General features: G+C 52.6%; 1 protein-coding gene across 45 annotated transcripts in view; it reads right to left on the bottom strand.

Moving 5' to 3' along the window:
* The window catches only part of FBN3 (fibrillin 3), a 72,040-nt gene that overhangs the window by 4,154 nt on the left and 47,173 nt on the right, over positions 1 to 20,713 (bottom strand). For 37 of the 45 annotated variants that reach the window (XM_085012995.1, XM_085013006.1, XM_085013000.1 and 34 more), the window contains 21 exons: positions 19,105 to 19,230; positions 18,688 to 18,813; positions 18,265 to 18,390; positions 17,799 to 17,915; positions 16,023 to 16,151; positions 15,390 to 15,509; positions 14,527 to 14,652; positions 13,467 to 13,619; positions 13,269 to 13,334; positions 12,917 to 13,042; positions 12,279 to 12,398; positions 12,046 to 12,168; positions 11,172 to 11,306; positions 10,893 to 11,018; positions 9,741 to 9,947; positions 8,918 to 9,043; positions 8,022 to 8,144; positions 7,750 to 7,866; positions 1,938 to 2,066; positions 1,729 to 1,848; positions 48 to 282 (listed from right to left, as the gene is read on the bottom strand). In XM_085012995.1, coding sequence (XP_084869121.1) covers positions 48 to 282; positions 1,729 to 1,848; positions 1,938 to 2,066; positions 7,750 to 7,866; positions 8,022 to 8,144; positions 8,918 to 9,043; positions 9,741 to 9,947; positions 10,893 to 11,018; positions 11,172 to 11,306; positions 12,046 to 12,168; positions 12,279 to 12,398; positions 12,917 to 13,042; positions 13,269 to 13,334; positions 13,467 to 13,619; positions 14,527 to 14,652; positions 15,390 to 15,509; positions 16,023 to 16,151; positions 17,799 to 17,915; positions 18,265 to 18,390; positions 18,688 to 18,813; positions 19,105 to 19,230 — 2,776 coding nt within the window. Of the gene's footprint in view, positions 1 to 47; positions 283 to 1,007; positions 1,220 to 1,728; positions 1,849 to 1,937; positions 2,067 to 7,749; positions 7,867 to 8,021; positions 8,145 to 8,917; positions 9,044 to 9,740; positions 9,948 to 10,892; positions 11,019 to 11,171; positions 11,307 to 12,045; positions 12,169 to 12,278; positions 12,399 to 12,916; positions 13,043 to 13,268; positions 13,335 to 13,466; positions 13,620 to 14,526; positions 14,653 to 15,389; positions 15,510 to 16,022; positions 16,152 to 17,798; positions 17,916 to 18,264; positions 18,391 to 18,687; positions 18,814 to 19,104; positions 19,231 to 20,713 lie in introns of all 45 variants that reach the window. The other 8 variants (XR_014837644.1, XR_014837643.1, XR_014837642.1 and 5 more) reach the window with 2 other exon arrangements.

Below are 20,713 nucleotides of genomic sequence, written 5' to 3'. Positions count from 1 at the left end.
GTGCTCCCAGGGCTTAGGGGTCCGTGTCCACGCCGCTCCATCCTCACCCTTGCCCAGCCCGGAAATAGCCTTGGGGGCAGCCACACAGGAAGCCGCCGGGGGTGTTGGCGCAGCTGTAGCTACAGGGGCTGCCCCGCCCTGCACACTCGTCCACATCCTGGCAGCCCCCGAGGGCCTGGTCAAAGTTGAAGCCTGAAGGGCAGACGCATCGGAAGCCACCGAGCGTGTTGTGGCAGGAGGCGCTGCCACAGGCCGTGGGCGACAAGACGCACTCGTTCTCGTCTGTGGATGGGGACGGGGAGAGAGGAGGCCAGGAAGGGGGGGCCACCTTTGCACCTCTAGGGCCCTCCAGCTGCAACCCTTCCACCCTTCTTCAGAGCCCAAAGGCAATGTCAAAACCTCCATCAAGTGTCCCCTGGGCCCTCAGACTAGGTCTGCCATCCCCTATACCCCTTTCATGCCCATTCCCCTATCCTATAATCCTCCTTTGAAGCCTTTCTCAAATCTTCCCGGGAATCCGAAACAATGGGATGGTCTAGAACAGGTTTTCTCCCCATCATCACTATTGTCATTTGGGGCTGTGTCATTCTCTGGGATGGGTGTCCGTCCTGGGCACTGCAGGATGTTGACAGTGGTACCCACCCACTGGAGACCAGGAGCACCCAGTGCCTGGTTGTGACCATCAGACAATGTCTCCAGGACACTTCAGAATGGTGCCCAGTTGGGAACCCCTGGCCTAATTAATCCCTGTTTCCCCAGTGAGACTGGACAACTGGAGGGCAGGGATGGTGTGTGATCTCAGCTCACTTGTGTACACACAGGGCCTGGATAAGGCACGTCCTGGGCAAACCACTGCTGAAGGAATGAACAAGTAAGTGCGTGGGGCAGGAGACAGGCTGAGAGAGAATGGACAGCAGAGGTGATGGTCTGTGAGGTCCCCAGGGGACAAAAAAATGCCATGGGGCAAGGGGCGGGGGGGGGGATGGAGAACTTAGCTGAGGACCTACCAGGAGGGGCAGGAGGAGGAGCCAGAGAGAAGGCATGGGCAGAGGCGGCAGGAGGGCAGGGACAGCTGAGTCACAAAGGCCCTAGGTGGAGAGTCCAGGAGGGGCAGGCGGCGGTGCTCAGAACAGAGGAGGTGGAAGGCAAAGGCTGAAGAGAGGTGATGGAGAGGTCACGGGAAAGTGGGTCCCTACATGGATAGAGAGTGAAGGCCAGACTGCAAGGGAGGAACAAAGATAGGTGGTGAGGTCAAGGCTTTCATTAGGAGGCTCTGGAGCAGCAAAGAGAAGCGTGCAGGGGGGAAGGCTGGAGGGAAGCAGAAGCCTAGTCCTCCAAATTGAGGGCCTCTGCAACAGCTATGACAAAAAATGTAGCATTCATAACCCCCTTCTCCGTTGCCACATCCAAGGCAGACATCACTAATCAACCCCAGGACTCTTTCCCAATGATCACAAGCACCATCTCAGAATCTTTCTCAGCTGAGCCCTCTAGACTACCACTCCCTAAGAAATGGCCACCACTTTGCCATGCTGCCTCTGCAGACCCATGACTCCCCAGCATCCCCAGCAGTAGGGAACTCACTCCCTTCCAGACAGGCCCATTGGACTTTTAAGTAACTGTGCTTATCCCAACATCCTGCCGTGGGGGGGGGGGGTGGTTCCCAGTTGCCCACTCTGGACAGATTCTGGTGAGTGGGTTGGCTCCCTCCTGGCCCCCTCGACTCACCCACACACTGGCTCCACTGGGAGTGGGGAGTAAAGCCCTGGGGGCAGCCGCAGCGGTAGCCGCCCAGCTCATTCTGACAGCCATGCTGGCAGCGATGGGGCCCATCACATTCATCAACATCTATGAGATGGAGAAAAGGAGAGAAGGTTTGCCTGGTGGCCCTCAGGGCCACCCCCCAGGCCTAGACCCCACCCCAAACCCAGCTCTACCTTTGCAGCCACGGCCTGAGCTGTCCAGGGTGAAGCCTTGATAGCACTCACAGTTGAAGCTGCCGGGGCTGTTGTGGCAACGTCCGCGGGGGCCACATGGGCCAGGCTGGGCCAAGCACTCATCATTGTCTGTAGGGGACAGAGAATGGGAAGGGCCACCTGGTGCTGAAGGGGTTTGTGTTGGGGCAGGCCTACCACCTAATCAGCTCTTCCAGGCAAATCTTAACCTCTCTGGGCCTCAGTTTCCCCTTCTGTGAAATGACATCAATAACAGTTTCAATCTCACAGAACTGCCAGGAACATTAGAGATCATGCACATACAAAACTTTTAATTTCATCTCTACCACCTCAATGCTGTGTGACTTAGGGCAAGTGACTTACCCTCTCTGTGCCTCAGTTTCATCAGCTGAGGTGTGAAGATGCTACTATCTAACTCATTGTGTGTGTGGTTTGTTTGTTTTTTTGTTTTAGGGCTGCAGGTGCAGCATATGGAAGTTCCCAGGCTAGGGGTCGAATGGGAGCTGCAGTCGCCGGCCTACACCACAACCACAGAAACACAGGATCAGAGCCTCATCTGGGAGCTACACCACAGCTCACAGCAATGCTAGATCTCTGACCCATTGATCGAGGCCAGGGATCAAACTGGTATCCTCATGGATACCAGTCAGACTCATTTTTGTCGTGCCACAACGGGAACTCTCTACCTCATTGTGTTTTGTGAGAATTAAATTAACCTAATCACAGGAATCACTGGGACAGTACTCAACATAAGAGTAAAAGATCAACAGAATTCTCAGCCATAAACAAGAAAATAAGACCACTTGCAGCAACATGTTTGGAACTAGAGACTCCCATACTAAGTGAAGTAAGTCAGAAAGAGAAAGACAAACACCATATGATATCACTTATATCTGGAATCTAATATATAGCACAGATGAACCTTTCCACAGAAAAGAAAATCATGTACTTGGAGAACAGACTTGTGGTTGCCAAGGGGGAGGGGGAGGGAGTGGGATGGACTGGGAATTTGGGGTTAATAGATGCAAACTATTGCTTTTGGAGTGGATAAGCAATGAGATCCTGCTGTGTATCACTGGGAACTATGTCTAGTCACTTATGATGGAGCATGAATGATAATGTGAGAAAAAAGAATGTAAGTATGTGTGACTGGGTCACCTTGCTGTACCGTAGAAAACTCACAGAACACTGTAAACCAGATATAATGGAAAAAAAAATTTTAAAAACAACAACAATGACAACAAACTCCATTTCTTTCTCTGTGGAGAATGACCTGGGTTAAGCCTTGCACTCTCTCCTCACGGGAACCTGACAATTGTGGGAGAATCAGCCAGGGTTATGGACTGAATGTAGGTGTCCCCGATCCTCTCCCTGGTGCTGCCACAAAATCCACATGTTGAAGCCCTAACCTCCAGAGTGATAGTATTAGGATGTGGGACCTTTGGGAGGTGATTAGGGTTAGATGAGGTCATGAGGGTGAGGTCTTCAGGATGGGATTAGTGCCCTTATAAAAAGAGACACCAGAGAGCTTACACTTGTCCTCTGTACCGTGTAAGGACACAGCAGAAAGGCTGCTGTCTGCAAGCCAGGAGGAGCTTCCCCAGAACCTGACCTTGATCTTGGACTTCCAGCTTCCAAACTATGAACAACAAATGTCTGGGGTTTTTTTGTTTGTTTTTTTATTTTTTAAAAAAATTTATTTATTTATTTATTTTGTCTTTTTGCCATTTCTTGGGCTGCTTCCTGCAGCACATGGAGGTTCCCAGGCTAGGGGTCCAATCGGAGCTGTAGCCACCGGCCTACACCGGAGCCACAACAATGCGGGATCCAAGCCGAGTCTGCAACCTACACCACAGCTCACGGCAACGCTGGATCGTTAACCCACTGATCAAGGCCAGGGAGCGAACCTGCAACCTCATGGTTCCTAGTCAGATTTGTTAACCACTGAGCCACGATGGGAACTCCTTGTTTTGTTTTTTAATTTGGCCATGCCACAGCAGTGACAATACTGGATCCTTAACTGCTAGGCCACCAGGGAACTCCTAAATATCTTTTTTTTATTTGTCTTGTAGGCTGCACCAGCAGCATATGGAGGTTTACAGGTTTGGGGTGGAATTGGAGCTGTAGCCGCTGGCCTATGCCACAACCACAGCAACTCGGGATCCGAGCCGTGTCTGTGACTTACACCACAGCTCACGGCAATGCTGGATCTTTAACCCACTGAGCAAGGCCAGGGATTGAACCTGCATCCTCGTGGATGCTAGTTGGGTTCGTTAACCACTGAGCCATGATGGGAACTCCCTAAATATCTGTTTTTTAAGCCACAGTCTATGATATTTTGTTGGCAGCCTGAGCTAAGAAAGCTTGGTTACCAGGCAACACTGCTATGGTGATTATAGCCCATGGTGATAAACTGCACTGGTCATGGAGCCTGAACCATACATTTCTGGGTGGGGGGAACCCCTATATTGGGCTTCCTTGAGTATGGAGATTCCTTTTTTTATTTTTTCATTCTAAAAAATTTATTGAGGCGTTCCTGTTGTGGCTCAGCAGAAACGAATCTCACTAGTACCCATGAGAACGCAGGTTTAACTCCTGGGTTAAGGATCTGGTGTTGCCGTGAGCTATGGTACAGGTCGCAGACGTGGCTCGGATCTGGCATGGCTGTGGCTGTGGCATAGGTCAGTGGCTAGAGCTCCATTTCAACCCCTAGCCTGGGAACCTCCCTATGGTGTGGGTTTTGGCCCTAAAAAGACAGAAATAAATAAACAAAAGAAAATTACTGAAGTATAGTTGATTTACAGCAGTTAATTTCTGCTGTACAGCACAGTGATTCATTTATATATATATATTGTTTCATATTCTTTTCCATTATGGTTTATCACAGAATATTGAATGCAGTTCCCTGTGCTATACAGCAGGACCTTGTTTATCTAGTCTATACAGAAGAGCTTACATCTGCCAACCCCAACCTCCCACTCCATTCCTCCCCAGCTCCCTCCCCGTCGGCAACCATGAGTCTGTTCTTCATGTCTGGAAGTCTGTTTCTATTCCCTAGATAAGTTCATTTGTGTCATATTTTATTTTATATTTTAATTTTTGGCTCAGCATGTGGTGGCTTGATGTGGCCTCTCAGTTCCCAGACCAGTGATCAAACCTTGGCTGCAGCAGTGAAAGCACCGAGTCCTAACCACTAGACCATCAGGGGCCTCCCTGTGTCATATTTTAGATTCCATGTCTCAGTGATATAATATGGTATTTGTTTTTCTCTGACTTACTTCACATAATATATAATCTCTAGGTCCATCCTTGTTGCAGCAAATGGCATTATTGCATTCTTCTTTATGGCTGGGTAATATTCCCTTGTATATATGACCACATCTCTGCTGAGTATGGAGATTCTTGACATCAGGCACATTGCCATGGGAACCTGGAATCTCTCTCGGGTACAGGAGGCATTGGGACATGGGGCTTCTACGCCTTTGTGCATGTGCATCCAGCTGCACACACAAATGCCACGTTCAGTGTACCCACCTTAGAAAGGAGGGAAAATAAGTAATTTGACTGTATAGGAAAAGAGAAATGCCTGTCCTTTCATGGCTGGGAGTGCTCGCTCTTCTCCCAGATATGCATACAGCTCAGTGCTTTACTCCCTTCCAATCTTTGCTCAAATGTCCCCTTTCAATGAAACTTCTCATTATTCCTGCTTTATTAAAAAAAATTTATTTCTTTATTTTTTTGGCTGCACCTAGGCCATGTGGAAGTTTTTGGGCCAGGGATCAAACCCAAGCCACAGCAGTGACCTGAACCACAGCAGTAACAACACTGGATCCTTAATCTGCTAGGCCACCAGGGAACTCCTCATCATTCCTGTTTTAAAACTGCAGCCCTCCTAGCAATTCCACTTCTGAGTATTTATGCAAAGACAATGAAAACATGAACTTTGAAAAGATTTGCACCCCCACATTCACTGCAGCATTATTCAGAATAGCCAAGGCCTGGAAACAACCTAAGTATCCAAAGATGGTTGAATAGATAAAGAAAATGTGATATATCTATATATCACATATATATCACAACACACTATATCTATATACACACAATGGAATATTATTCAGCTCTAAAAAGGAGATCCTGCCACTTGTGATATCATTGGACCTTCTGGTGAAATCCTAAGATTTGAGAAAGACAAATGCCGTATGATCCTACTTAGATGTGGAGTCTAAAACAAAACAAAAAAGCCAAGCTCATAGATACTGAAGAACAGACTCGTGGTTGCTGGAGCAGGGTTTGGGGGTTGGCGAAATGGGTGAAGGTGGTCAGAAGGTACAAACTCCCAGTTATAAAATAAGTCATGGAGTTGTCATGTATGGCACGGTGACTATGATTAATATTACTAAACTGTCTGTTTGAAAGGTGCTTGGAGAGCAGATCTTAAAAGTTCTCATCACAAGAAGGAGTTCCCGTCATGGTGCAGTGGTTAAAGAATCCAACTAGGAACCATGAGGTTGTGGGTTCAATCCCTGGCCTTGCTCAGTGGATTAAGGATCCCGCGTTGCCATGAGCTGTGGTGAAGGTCACAGACGTGGCTCGGGCCTCGAGCTGCTGTGCTGTGGCGTAGGCCAGAGGCTAGAGCTCCGATTGGACCCCTAGCCTGGGAACCTCCATGTGCCGCGGGAGCGGCCCTAGAAAAGGCAAAAAGACAAAAAAAAAAAAAAAAGAAGTTCTCCTCACAAGAAAAACAATTTTGTAACTACATAATGATGGATTTAACTAGCCTTATTGTGGTGATCACTTCATAACATATGCAAATATTGAGTCTTTATGTTGTACACCTAAAACTAAGGTAATGTTATATGTCACTTATTTCTCAATTGAAAAAATAAAATAAAGGAGTTCCCTCTGTGGCGCATTGGGATCAGTGGCATCTCTACAGGTTCAATCCTGGTCCTGGCACAGTGGCTTAAATGATCTGGCATTGCCACAACTGTGGCTTGGATTGGTTCAGATCTGATCCCTTGGAAGGATCTGATCCTTGGCCTGGGAACTCCATACACCTCAGAGGGACCAAAAAAGTGGGGAAAAAAAAAAAAAAGAGTTCCCACTGTGGCACAACAGGATCAGAGGCATCTTGGGAGTGCCAGGATGCGGGTTTGACCCCACCCTGGCACAGTGGATTAAAGATCTGGCATTGCTGCAGCTTTGGCTTAGGTCAAAACTGTGGCTCGGATCTGATCCCTGGTCCAGAACTCCATATGCCATGGGGCGCCATCCCCCCCAAAGAAATTAAATAAATAAAATAGCAGCCCTCCTGATCTCCTTCCTCTGCTTTACTTTTTCTCTCTTTCATGCCCCACATCACCTTCTAACATGTTACAGTGGTAACTTGTTATGCTTGTTTCTGGTCTGATTTCCTGGCAGAAAGGATGGCTCATGAGAGCAGCAAGCCTGACCCTTGTATTCAACTGCTGTGCCCTCAGGGTCTAGGACAGGACCACGCAAGCTGCTTTCATAAAGGGCCAGCTGGGAAATATTTTTTTCACCCTGTTGCAAACTACTTGGCTCTGCTGTCATAGCACGAGAGCAGCCAAGGATGCTATGTAATTGCATGGGCATGGCTGTGTGCCAATAAAACTTTATTAACAAAAGCAAGCAGAGGGCCAGGCTTGATCCGGGGGCTGGAGTCTGCTGATCTCTGGTCTAGAGCCTTGCCTGGTGCACAGCTGTTCCGCAAGTGTTGGCTGAGTGGACTCATGGGGGCCTGAAGGAAGCCACACTTTGCTTTTGGACTCACCGAAGCAGGCCTGGTGGTGCTGGGTGAAGCCTGGGGGACAGCGGCAGGTGAAGGCGCCGATGGTGTTGACACAGAAGAACTGGCAGTTATGCTGCCTGGAGGAGCACTCGTCAAGGTCTGCGGCAGAGAGGGTTGCGGTGGGCTCAGGGCAGGGCCCGCTGGGGCTGGGGAGCGTCCCAGGGGAAAGACCCTGAAAACGTCACCAGACCCCATGTGGCGGGAGACGGTGAGATGCTGCTGGAGGGACAGTGGCTGGGGAGAGGGGACGTCACCTCTGCAGATCCTGCCGTTCTCCTCCAGCCGGTAGCCACGGGGGCAGGCACACAGGAAGCTGCCTTCAGTGTTTTTGCAGAGGAAGGGGCAAGGTGGGGGGGCCTGGCTGCATTCATCCACATCTAGAGGGGACACAGCACGCAGGGAGGTCAGACAGACATTCCTGGGGGCTCAGAGACTGAGGTCTCCTTCCCAGACCTTAGCCATCCAGAATCTGGGCTTACAGAAGGAACTGGCACTTTTTCTGTAATAAGCCACAGACGAAATCTATTTGGTTTTGCGGATCACTTGGTCTCCCTTCCAAAGACACAACCCTGCCTTTGTAGCAGGAAAGTACCCAGAGCGGATAAGGAAACAAATGGGTGCGGCTGTGTGCCAATAAATAGTTATTTATTTTTGTCTTTTGGGGTCTGCAGGTGTGGCATACAGAGGTTCCCAGGCTAGGGATCGAATGAGAGCTGCAGCCGCTGGCCTACACCACAGCCACAGCAATGCCAGCTCTGAGCTGCCTCTGCGACCTACACAGCTCACGGCAATGCTGGATCCTTAACCCACTGAGCGGGGCCAGGGACTGAACCCTCGTCCTCATGGATACTAGTTGGGTTCCTTACCGCTGAGCCACGATGGGAACTCCACCAATAAAACTTTATTGACAAAAATAAATGGAGGGCTGGACTCAGTCCTTGGGCAGGAGTTTGCCAACCCTGTCTTAGCCGAACACCTGCTACCCAGGATAACGGAAAATCTTAGGATGCACCAAGTAACAGGAGAAAAGTGGCCCACATGAGGTGAAGGTGGAGGGCAGAAACAGAGGTGCTTTATTTCTGGTCTTGGTTTTCAGAAAAAAACCAGGTGCTGTGTGGAGAGGCTCAGGGGATGGGGCGAGGGGGCTCACCCAGGCAGGCTGTGGCAGCGGTGTCAGGTGCATACCCGGCTTGGCAGTGGCAGCGGAAGGAGCCCAGGCTATTGATGCACTCGCCGTGGGGGCACAGGTGGGCAAACACATGGCACTCATCCACATCTAAGGACAAGCAGGGCTCAGCTGGGGCTGCCCGCCTCGGGTCACCACCCCTCTCCCGGGAGGTAAGGCCAGCCTCTGCTTCCCTGCCCCACACATCCTGCCTAATGAAGCTCCTTCCGCTGGATGCTGAGAATACCCATGGTGTCCCATCCCACCCCACAGCTTCGCCAGTGACACCTCCTCAGGGTACCTCCATTCACAAACAGGCAAGCACAGATGAACACACAAGCACTGCACACCAGTCACACGCTCAGGTGCTCCTACAGAATCACAAGGACACACGCTCTCCTCTGGATGAGCCATGCACATGGTCACACTCACTCACACATGTACCCACCCTCACAGACACTTACAGGAATCCTGAACTAGCTCACTTCCTCTCACCCACCTGCTGGCGTGGTCTCCTCACTCAGCTCCCATTCTCACTAGGACACGTGCATGCTAACAAGCTCACACAGAGAATGCTCACCAGCTCACACGCTCTCGCACTAATGAGCCTGCACACACAAAAAACGAAGCACACACATGCTGCCTTGCACATTTGCTCACCCCTCCACCCAAGTTCTTGCACCCACACGGAGCATCAAATAAGCTCTGGTTCACACACCTGCCAGCAGAGAGACATGCACACATGGGCTCCCGTGCTCTAAGGCCTGCTGGAGCACAGACAGATGACCATGGACAGACGCCCACCCACCTTGACCGTCGGCGGTATAGCCCGAGCCGTGGGGGCACAGCTTCCTGTGGGCGGATGTGCCAGGCAGGGGGCAGAGCTCGCAGCGGGGACCCCAGGCACGGCCACCCCCACAGCAGCACTCAGCCCTGGTGGTCACCTCGCCGCTGCTGGACGGAGCCTGGCATGCGGCCTGCAGCACCTCGGAGAAGCAGGGCCCCTGGCGGGTGTCTGGAGAGAGTGGGTGGGGATGGTGGGCGGGGAGGAACAAGCCATCCGGGTTCCCCTTCCCCGTGGTGTCCAGCAGCGTTGAGTCTACATACAGATGTCTGCGTGTGCACGGGGTGACCTCTTCCAAGCTGTGGCCACCCGGCCCTCTCGGGGCTGGGCCGTGGCAGAAGCTACTGACCCCACATTGGAGAGGTACCCCTTGGGCTGCAGAGGCAGGCGGCCTTCTGAGAACAAAGGACAGCCTCTCTCTGGTCGCTGGGAGAATGGATGGTTGAGGGGCCACGTGGAGGCCAGGGCGCATTGTTGGGGAGGCAAAAGGTGGTGGCGTCCGGGACAGCCCATGTGGACAGAGGGTTGTTCGGGGAAGTGGGGAGGAGACCGGATGTGAGAGGCAGAGGAGGAGGCCGTTGGTTACTCAGAGAGGCTGGCTTGGGGGTCTGGGTGGGGGGCAGGGCATCTGAGATGGGGCTCGGGGAGCAAAGATGCTCCTTTTGGGGGCAAGGTGCCTCTGGGGAGGTCCTGAGGAGGGGGGTCCAGGAGGCAGCTGGATACACATGCTTGGCCTGATGCAGTGGGGTGGAGATGGCTCCGAGGGAGAGTGTAGAGGAAGAGCAGCCAAGGACAGTGGGGACAGGGCCAGACAAGTGTCCAGGACAGTGGGTCACCCTCCGGGTTTAGCCCCCAGGAAGTGGTGAACCTGGGGAGGGCCCGTTCCTGGGTGTGATGATGGACGGGGCGGGGGATGGGGGATGGTCTCATCTTCCAGGGGGTTTGACTGTAGGGACAGAGGGGCAGCATGGGAACGTGCAATGGACAGTTGTATCTGGATTGGCTCAGTAACCCCCTCCATGCCCCCGAGCCCTTCCCTGCCTCAGGGCACTCCCGGGTGGCGGTGCCACACACTGGGTGGCTGCATCCACCGTGCCTGAGCCTGGCCACACTCACCGTGGCACTCGGTGAGGCTGGGGCTGGGCTGGAAGCCCTCGTCACAGTCACACTGGAAGCTGCCCTGGGTGTTGATGCAGCGGCCGTTGGCACAGAGGCTGGGCTGGGCGCGGCATTCATCGTCATCTGAGATGGGAGGGATGAGGCAGGCCGGCGGGGAGGCCAGAGGCCCCTGCCCTCCAGTGTGGATGTCTGCCCGCCCACCCTCTGGCTTTGAACTCTTCTGGCCATGGGGGAGGCAGGCTGGGGAGGCCCTGCACCCCTGACGCCCTCCCGTACCTGTGCAGCCCTCCCCGGAGCCCAGCTGGGGCCGTGTGCCGGGGGGGCAGACGCAGGCGAAGGTGCCAATGAGGTTCTTGCACAGCATGCCCCGGGCATGGCAGTCCTGCTGGCCATCTGCACACTCGTCCACATCTGCGGACAGATGGTGTTTGAGGCCAGGCACAGGCTCTGAAGACCCCGAAATACTGCCAGGTGCCTGCCCCCTTGCCTGCCCCAGACCTCCTGGGAAGCTGAGGGGTAGTTAAGATGGCTCCAAACACCGGCATCCTCTGCCCACATCTGTGTGTCTGTCTGGTCTTCACTGTGGTTCCTGGAACACTGACCCTGAAAAAGCCCTTGAAGGACCAAGTCCCAAGCCAGGGTTTCTACCCTTGACACGGAGGGCATTTGGGACCAGAAAATTCTTTGTGATGGGAGGCCATTCTGGGCCTTGTAGGATATTGAACAATGTCCCTGGCCACTCGATGCCTGCAGCACCTCCCCATCCACCCAACCACTGGCGACAGTAAAAGATGTCTCCAGACATTATCACATGTCCCCTGGCGTCACAATCCCTGTCCCACTGTGCTATACCACTCAAAGCATGTCCAGCCACCACTGGAGAGGCCTCCAGAGCCACACTCACTGTTCTACTAGACTGGGGACCCAGGGAGATGCTAGCACCCCATTTAAGAAGAACAGAGGCAGAACCACCACTCACAAAAGGGCGCCTACTGCACCCTCATTTGCCTCAATTCTTCCCTCACCTTATCATTTATTGCTCATTCCCACACTTGGGAGGCACAAGTCTTAATTTCTGTTTTCTCTCAGGACTGCGGTGTGGGGACCCCCAAAGCCCTGTCCATAGCCCACCCGCCTGCGTGGGTCCTACCTCGGCACATGGCCCCATCCTCTCGTAGAGTGTAGCCAGTCGGGCAGGTGCACATGTAGGACCCCTCGGTGTTGTGGCAGCGGAAGGCACAGAGCAGGGGGTTCAGGGAGCACTCGTCGATGTCTGGGGAGGCCAGCGGAGGTGGGTCTGCCTGCGGGATCCCCTCTTCCTCTCTCGGGCCAGCCCCCCACGCCCCCATCACACAGCCCAGGTCTAGCCAGGCAGGGTCATACCCTCGCAGGTCATCATGGGACCAGGTTCAAAGCCATCGGCACAGGCACATTCGAAGCCTCCAATGACATTGGTGCAGGTGCCTTCCCCACAGGGATGCCCGATGGAGCACTCGTCTGTGTCTGGGGTGGGGGCAAAGGGGTGGTCAGAGCCTGCAGAGAGCCCCCACCCTCGACATGATCCTGTCTGCTGCCCACTGACTACCTGCAGACGGGACAGGGCCAGATTTGGATACAGGGCAGGCACGCAGTAAGTGTTCAATGAATGAATAAACTAGTGAATGAATGAGTGAGCAAGAGAGTAAAATGAGCAAGTAAATGGATGAATAAGTGTGCCCATGTGCGAATGAATGAATAAGTGAAAAGGTAAATGAGTAGGTGAATGGGCAGGTAAATGAGTAAGTCTGAGCATGTAGGAATGAATGAGTGAATGAGTGAGTGAAAAGATGGAGTGAATGAGTGAATGAAAATGAATGAGTGAATGAGCGAGTCAATGAGTGAGTTAACATCAGTGCGAAGGAAGGGTGGGTGGGGGAGAGTGACCACAGTGGCTCAGGGACAGGATGCTGCCTTGAGCGGTGTCTGCCCTCCCCGGCTCCTTCCTTTCTTGGGAAGCATCCTGAGGTGGGCTGGTCACTCACCCATGCAGCTGACACCTGTGAAGTCCAGGCTGTAGCCAAAGGGACACTCGCAGCGGAAAGAGCCGTCAGTGTTGACGCAAAGACCATTAGAGCAGACGCCAGGGTTCTCTGCACACTCGTTCACGTCTGTGGGTGGCAGGGGTTTGCAGGTACGGCAGTGTCTGTCACCCCTTGGCCATACTCAGGGTCTTTTCCTTCCCTTACCTCCAGGGGTTGGGGTCCAGGCCCACCCATGAGTCGGGGAGGAAGCCTGAGACTTGGAAACTGGGATAGAGCACAGACAGGGCAGGGTGGGAAAGGAGGAGGCTGCGGTGGCCCGGGGGGACTCCTCGCACTTGGGCAAGGGGCTCACCTTCCCGCGAGTCATCCAAGCCTGGGACCGCCCCGTGGCCAAAGGGGCACAGCTCCTGGAAGGCGGCTGGACACCGAGAGGGGAAGGGAGGTGAGGGTCTGGGGCAGGTTGCAGCCCCCGGGATGCCCCTGTTTGTAGGGAAGGAGGGCAGATGGGAGCAGGCAGGGTCTGGGGAGACTGGACGGGGTGGGTGCTCACCACTGCCCTCCTGAGGACACAGCTCACAGGGGTCGTTCCAGCCCTCGCCTGGCCTCTGGCTGCAACAGCACCGAGTCTTGGTGGTGTTGAAAGCTTTGGGTACCGAACACTTTCCGGCCTCGAAATGGGTGAAGCAGAAACTCTGCCGTGTGTCTGTGGGGGTGATTCCCCAGACAAACGCTAGAAGGGCCACCAGCAGTGTCCACCTGCCTGGCCCACCTCTCCCTCCATGCCCATCCTAGTGAACGGGCAGTCTTGACCCTACCAACGGCCAATCAGAACACTCTAGAATCATCCCATGGTGATTGTTTCAGGGATGGACATGAGACCCATGATGGGCCAATGAACGTCAGCTCTGGGGCTTTTGCTGAAAATCTGACAATCCCTTCCAGCAACACCCCACATTCAGAGCTGTGTGGGGTCTTGAGGGGCTGGGAGAATGGTCAAACCTAGTCACATTATTCTTGGATCAGAATCCCTCCCTCAGAAAAGCAAAAGGATTAATTCCAGAGAGCTAGAGGATCCCAGATTTCAGACCCCCCAATTTTTTTCCCTTTTAGGGCTATACATGTGGCGTATGAAGTTCCCGGGCTGAGGGTCGAATTGGAGCTGCAGCTGCCGGGCTACACCACAGCTCACGGCAACGCCGAATCCTTAACCCACTGAGTGAGGCCAGGGATCGAACCCACATCCTCATGGATACTAGTTGGGTTCATTACCACTGAGCCACAATGGGAACTCCTTGGACCCCAAATCTTCGTCATTGACCCTAGGTCCTCAGCCCTGGGCCCCCACCAACCTGAGAAGTCCTCACAGGAAGGCTGGGGTTTGGCTTACCAAGGAACCCCCAGAACAACAAATACTGGTGGAATTGCCTCACCCTCCACTTCATGGAGGAGAGAGGAGGCCGATTCAGCCTGGGTGAAACTAGTCCACGTTGGACAAGGCTCCTGGAGACCCATATGAGAAACTGCAGCCCCCTTTCTGGGTGATCCAGCTCTTCACTGCCCCACCCCCCACCTCTGCCCTATCCCTGTGTGCACCCTGGCCCCAAACTCACCAAAGCAACGGTGCCCATTGTCAGACAGGACAAAACCAGGTGGGCAGAGGCACTGGAAGCTCCCAGGGCTGTTGGTACAGGTGCCAAAGAGGCACAGGTTGGGCTCCTCTGAGCACTCGTCGATGTCTGGAGGGGTGGGGACATCAGTTGGGTGGGCTGCAAGCAGGCCCTCCACCAGGGTGGGGCAGTCAAGGAGGGGAAGATAGAGTGGGAGCCCAGCATGAGCCATAGCACCAGGTGGACAGTGTGTGTTGGAGGGGGGTCTTTCCTAGAAGGTGTTTCCAGGGTAGAGGTCATGGTCAGGAAAAGTTCATCTTTAGAGACTAAATTTGTACAGAGCTAACCAAGACTGGATAATTTTAGCCTACACTGGATGGAGTCAGCTCACATACTAGGCTAGCCTATCTGCCTGGGTCAGATTGGCCCCGGTTAGCTCAGGTCGTTACAAGGCTAGTTCAAATGGATGAATGGACCAGAGGTGGCCAGGCCAGACTACTCTAGATTCACTCGGACCATACAAAGTCACCCAGATGGGGATTACACCAGAGAAGCTCAGGCCAGGCTGGTTGTTGATCGTCACTCAATGAGCAAGAAGTTCCACATTTCATACCATGGGACCCCACATCCCAGACCATTTTATAGGACTCATGAGGAAGCCTATGAGTCCCAGAGAGAGAGAGAGCCCTGAGCCCAGAGTATCCTAATAACAAACAGCAGCATATGGAGCTGCATTGGATGCTGTGCCAAGTGCATTTCTACACCCACCACCACCCCAGCTGGTATTCCCATTTTACAGATGGGGGAACAGAGGCCCAGAGATGCCTCCCTGGCCCCTAAGATGGGAGGTGAAACCAGATACTCACCAACACAGTGGTCACTCTGCACCTGGAAGCCAGGGGGACAGATGCAGCGGAAGGAACCCTCAAGGTTCTGGCAAGTGCCTGGCAAGCAGGTTCCCGAGAGGCTGAGACACTCGTTGGTGTCTGTGGGGAGGAGGAGGAGGAGTCCCAGCACCAGCTGGTGGCAGGGGCTTGCCTGGGATTGGGACCAGCACCTATGGTCACTGCATGATGGCTGAGGGCCCCTGGACAAGCCCTCCTGGATTGAGAGGAAGGGCTGAGACTCAGGAAAACAGGGATATCTGAAGAATATTCTGGGTTCTGGTGGGGGTAATAGGTAGAGCCAGGTGATGCCCAGGGGAGAAAGAAGCAAAGTTCCTAATCCTGAGCCACCTGCAGGCCCCTTTCATGGTTTCCATGGCATCCATTTAGTGCCTCTACTATTCCATAAGTCATAAAACTTAGATTTTTCAAGACAGCCTAAACCACAAACCTTGTGAAATCAGAGGTGTGATGTGCTAGCTTTCTCCCTTTTTATCTCTTCAAATAAATGTAGGGTTATGAAATGGAACCATGCTCACTCAGAAATACCAGCTGCAGGTAAATTTGGAGTCGGGGCTGGGCTGAAATGACTCCTGGCACCATGGTGAGACTCACCCATGCAGTTCTTCCCATCATTTGTGAGCTCAAAGCCATCCTGGCAGAGGCAATGGAAGGAGCCAGCTGTGTTGAGGCACTGGCCAAATCGGCATACCTGCCCTGCCATGGTGGTGCATTCATCCATGTCTGCAGAGGGGAGATGGGCAAGTAGGGTCACTCACAGAGCCTGGGACTCTGAGCCTCCTTTGCACTTCTGTTCACAATGAATTTGAGTTGATGCAGGTGACTTCAATTTATCAACCATTGATATGCTAGCTATATATTAATTCTCCAACAATCCAGTGATGCAGACACCAATATTTTCTAATATGAACATTTAATGCTATGAGTCTGCTTGCAGGTACTACCTTAGCTGCATCTCACAAATTTTGTTATGTCATTTAATATCAAATATTTTCTGGAGTTCCCATAGCGACTCAGTGGCAACAAATCTGACTAGCATCCATGAGGATTCAGGTTCAATCCCTGGCCTTGCTCAGAGGGTTAAGGATCCTGCATTGCTGTGAGCTGTGGTGTAGGTTACAGACTTGGCTCAGATCTGGTATTGCTGTGGCTGTGGTGTAGGTCAGTGGCTACAGCTCCAATTCGACCCCTAGCCTGTGAGTCTCCAAATGCCGTGGGTGCAGTCCTAAAAAGACAAATTTTTTTTCTAATTTTCCATATTATTTCTTCTTTTATTGATAGATTCTTCAAGAATATATTGTTTAATTTCCAAATATTTGGGGATTTTCTGGATCTCTCTTTGACTGATTTCTAGTTTAATTCCCTTACAGTCTGAGGATCTGTTTTGTATGACCTCAATTTTATTTTTAATTTTTTTTGGTCTTTTTGTCTTTTTAGGGCCACACCCGTGGCATATGGAAGTTCCTATGCTAGGGATCAAATCAGAGCTACAGCTGCCGGCTTACACCACAGCCACAACAATGCCAGATCTGAGCCGTGTCTGTGACCTACACCGCAGCTCACAGCAACTGTAAGCTGAATCCTTAACCCAATGAGCGAGGCCAGGGATCAAACCCACAACCTCATGGTTCCTAGTCAGATTCGTTTCTGCTGCGCCACAATGGGAACTCCTTCTATATTCTTAATGTTTTCTATTTGCTCCTTCTATTACTGAGAGAGGAGTGTTGAAGTCTCTATAATTGTGGATTTTACTTTTCAGTTCTGTCAATTTTTACTTCGTATGTTCTGAACCTCTACTGATAGCTGCATATTCACTTACGCTTGTTGTGTCTTAGAGAACTTACTTCTTAATCAATATATACTGACTCTCTTTATTTCTGGTAATATTCCTTGCTGAGAATTCAATTTGGCCTGATAGTAAGATAGGTAGGTACCACGATTAATCTTTTTACAAAGGAGGAAACTGAAGCACAGAGAGATAAATGACATGCCTAGGGTCACACAGCTGGCAGATGGCAAAGCTGGGATTTGAACTCACACCACCTGACCTTGGTATCCACACTTTTCAACCACTGCACTAAAGGGCCAGCATCACGCCAGCCAGGCCTTTCCTTCACTCTTCACCTTCCCCTCTGTACTGTCCACCTCCCTCCTGACAACCTGAGAGTGAGCTCTACTGAGGGACCTCTGGTACCTGACAACTGAAAGGGCTTCAAGAACTTTGCGGTTAACTGGTTTTCAAACCCCAGAGGTGGCTTTTCTGAAGGCATCCCTGGGGTGAGTCGTTTTATATCAGAGGGGTGCCCTCAAGCCAAGAACTCACTTTTCAGTGAGTACACTGAGGCTTGCCCACCAGCCTGGGCTGCTCACCCACGCAATCGCCACTGTGTGCTGCCACGAAGCCGGAGAAGCAGAGGCAGTTGTAGGAGCCAACAACGTTCTTGCAGGTCCCGTTTCCACACGGCTGCCAGTCACACTCGTCGACATCTGCCGGAGCAAAGCCCCCGACCCCCCGCCCAGTTCACCCAGGGCATGGGGCAGCTTTGGGAGGATAGGTCTGGCTGGATCTAGCCCGTCTTCCCTGCCCAGGTGGATGGGAAAGTGATGGCTGGGAAATATCCCTATGTGTGTCTCTCATTTTACAGATGTGAAAACTGAGGGGCCAGGGAAGTGAATAAGTCATTTACCCAAAGTTTCAGGTGCCTGGATTCACATCTGTGAGTCTGTGAACCAGGATGGGTGGAAGCTCCATCCCCACCCCAGGGGAGATGCAGACCCAAGGCCCCTCGCCCTTGGAAGCCTGACCTTTGAAGAGGGAGCAAGAGGGGCCTCTCACCCGTGCACAGGGTCTGGTCTGCTGAGGCCCGGAAGCCACGGTGACACTGGCATGTATAGCTGTCCACTGTGTCCATGCAGTCACCATGGCTACAGATGTTTGGGATCTCCCGACACTCATTGCGTCCTGAGAGAAGGCAGGCAGCGTAGTGTCCCCAGGGACCCTCGTTCCCTGTGGGCTGCCATGGAGGAGCCTGACTCTGCCAGGAAGCCCCCCACTCTAGCGGTTGCTAGCACTGTGCTCAGCCTCCACCTCCCCTTTCACCCTCACCACTCCCCTATTAAGACGCTCTGGGCACCCCACCCCAAAGCACAGCCCAGGAGAAAAGCCCAGACAGGCCTGTGCCCTACCCAAGCCACGGTGGGAGGCAGAGGCTGGTTCTGTCCCACATCCCTCTCCCTCACCTCCCAGCTGGCGACATACCCACACAAGCCCCGTCTGGTGACAGTTTGTAGCCTCGGGCGCACTTGCAGCGGTAGCTTCCAGGGATGTTGATGCAGTTGGCATTCTGCTGGCAGGGGCTCTCCCCGCTGGCACACTCATCCACATCTGGGGAGCACAGCCAGCGGGGTAGGCAGGGGTGGGGGCTGGTGGTGAAAGAGAATCCTCCTGCCAGGATCAAACCCTAAGCCCCGTCCCCCCCCACTCCCCAGCCGTGCGCGTTTCAGAGCAGGTGATCTCACCAGGAGCAGCCAGAACCAGAGTGAAGGGTGAGAGAAGGGATGGGTCCCCTCAGAAGGGCGTTCGCCCCATACAGAGAGGCGGGAAACTGAAGCTCATGGAGTTTAAATGACTTGCCCAGAGAGCACAGGGTGGGGCAGGGGACGAATGGGGCGGCACCTTCGCAGACCAGTAGCGCGCTGTTGTGGCTGAAGCCTGAGGGGCACTCGCAGCGGAAGCTCCCGATTTGGTTGATGCAGATGCCGTTGGCACAGATGACAGGAATCTCCCCGCACTCATCGATGTCTGGGGAGGGCGCCAGCCATCAGGGGAAGCCTGGCCCCTGCCCTCACCCTGGCAACATCAAGGGACCCTGCCCTAAGAGACCGTGTGATCTGGGGAAACTTGTATCCACCAAGCAACAGATACTTGAAAAATCCTGCTGTGGCCAAATTGTATCTGCTCAAACTGTATCCTGCACACAGGATGCAGGGGCAAGGGTGGGGTGGGATGCAAGGCAGGAGGAGAGAGTGTCTTTTTCAACAGAAAGGCACATGTGCTGTGGCCCAACAAGCCTGCTTTGTAGGGTCTGGGAATGAAGCAGCCCCGTGTGTGAACAGGAAGCTGTGCAGGAGGACCTGCAAGGACATTTACTAAGAAGCTGGAAACATCCACAGAAGGAAGGATGACAAAATGAGGTCCATCCAGGGAGTTCCCTGGTGGTCTAGTGGTTAGGATTTGTCACTTTCACCACTGTAGCCCAGGTTCAATCTCTGGTCTGGGAACTGAGATCTCACATCACGGTGTTGTACGCCATGGCGGGGGAACAAAATGTGGCCCATCCATACAAGGGGATGTGATTCAGCCTGAAAAGGGGGTGAATCTCCACTTGCTCCAATGTGGAGGGATCTTGAAAACACGATGCTCAAGGAGAGAAGTCAGTCTCCAAAGGACAAGTACTGTGTGGTTCCATTTATACGCAATGTTCAGAACCGGCAAATCCAAAGAGATGAAAAGTAAAATAGAAGGAGTTCCCATTGTGGCGGAGCAGAGACGAATCCCACTAGGAACCTTGAGGTTGTGGGTTTGATCCCTGGCCTCGCTCAGTGGGTTAAGGCTCCAGCATTGCTGTGAGCTGTGGTGTAGGTTGCAGATGCAGCTCGGATCCTGTGTTGCTGTGGCTGTGGTGTAGGCCAGCAGCTGTAGCTCCAACTGGACCCCGAAACTGGGAATCTCCATATGCCATGGGAATGGCTCTAAAAAAAAAAGAGAAAGAAAGAAAAGAAAGAGAAAAGAAAGAAAGTGGAATAGTGGTTGCCGAGGGCTGGGGGAGGATAGAACGGGGAGTGACTGTTCAAGGGGACAGGGTTCCTTTGTGTGGGATGAAACGTTTTAAATTTAAACTGAAGTCATGGGGGCCCACCTGTGAATATATGAACACCCACTGAATTATGAATGTTAGATGGGTGAAGCAAATGGTATGTGAATTATATCTCAATAAGGCCGTTTACATAAAAGCTGGAATCAGCCTGCATGTTCATCCGTGGGGGCCTGACTTATGACCTGGGATGTGTCCACACATGGAATACTACAAAGCAGGGCAAAGAGGGAGGCAATGCTGTGTGTAGTAACCCGGCTGGTTCTTCACAAATCCTTGCTGGGTGAAAAAAGCAAGTTGCAGTCAATATATAGGAAATCACAGCATTTCTGTTCAACTCCCCAGAAAACAATGCCATTCCTTTTCAATGGGGGACCTCTATGTGTATATAAATGCATGAAGAGAGAACTA

Source organism: Sus scrofa, chromosome 2, assembly GCF_054392235.1.
Source record: "Sus scrofa isolate SSC_HxYL_T2T_F1_AM1 chromosome 2, Sscrofa_HxYL_maternal_Yorkshire_Landrace_v2.0, whole genome shotgun sequence".
Classification (NCBI taxonomy): Eukaryota; Metazoa; Chordata; class Mammalia; order Artiodactyla; family Suidae; genus Sus; species Sus scrofa.
The sequence above is the reverse complement of the archived record's forward strand: the minus strand, read 5'-3'. Positions and strand labels throughout refer to the sequence as shown.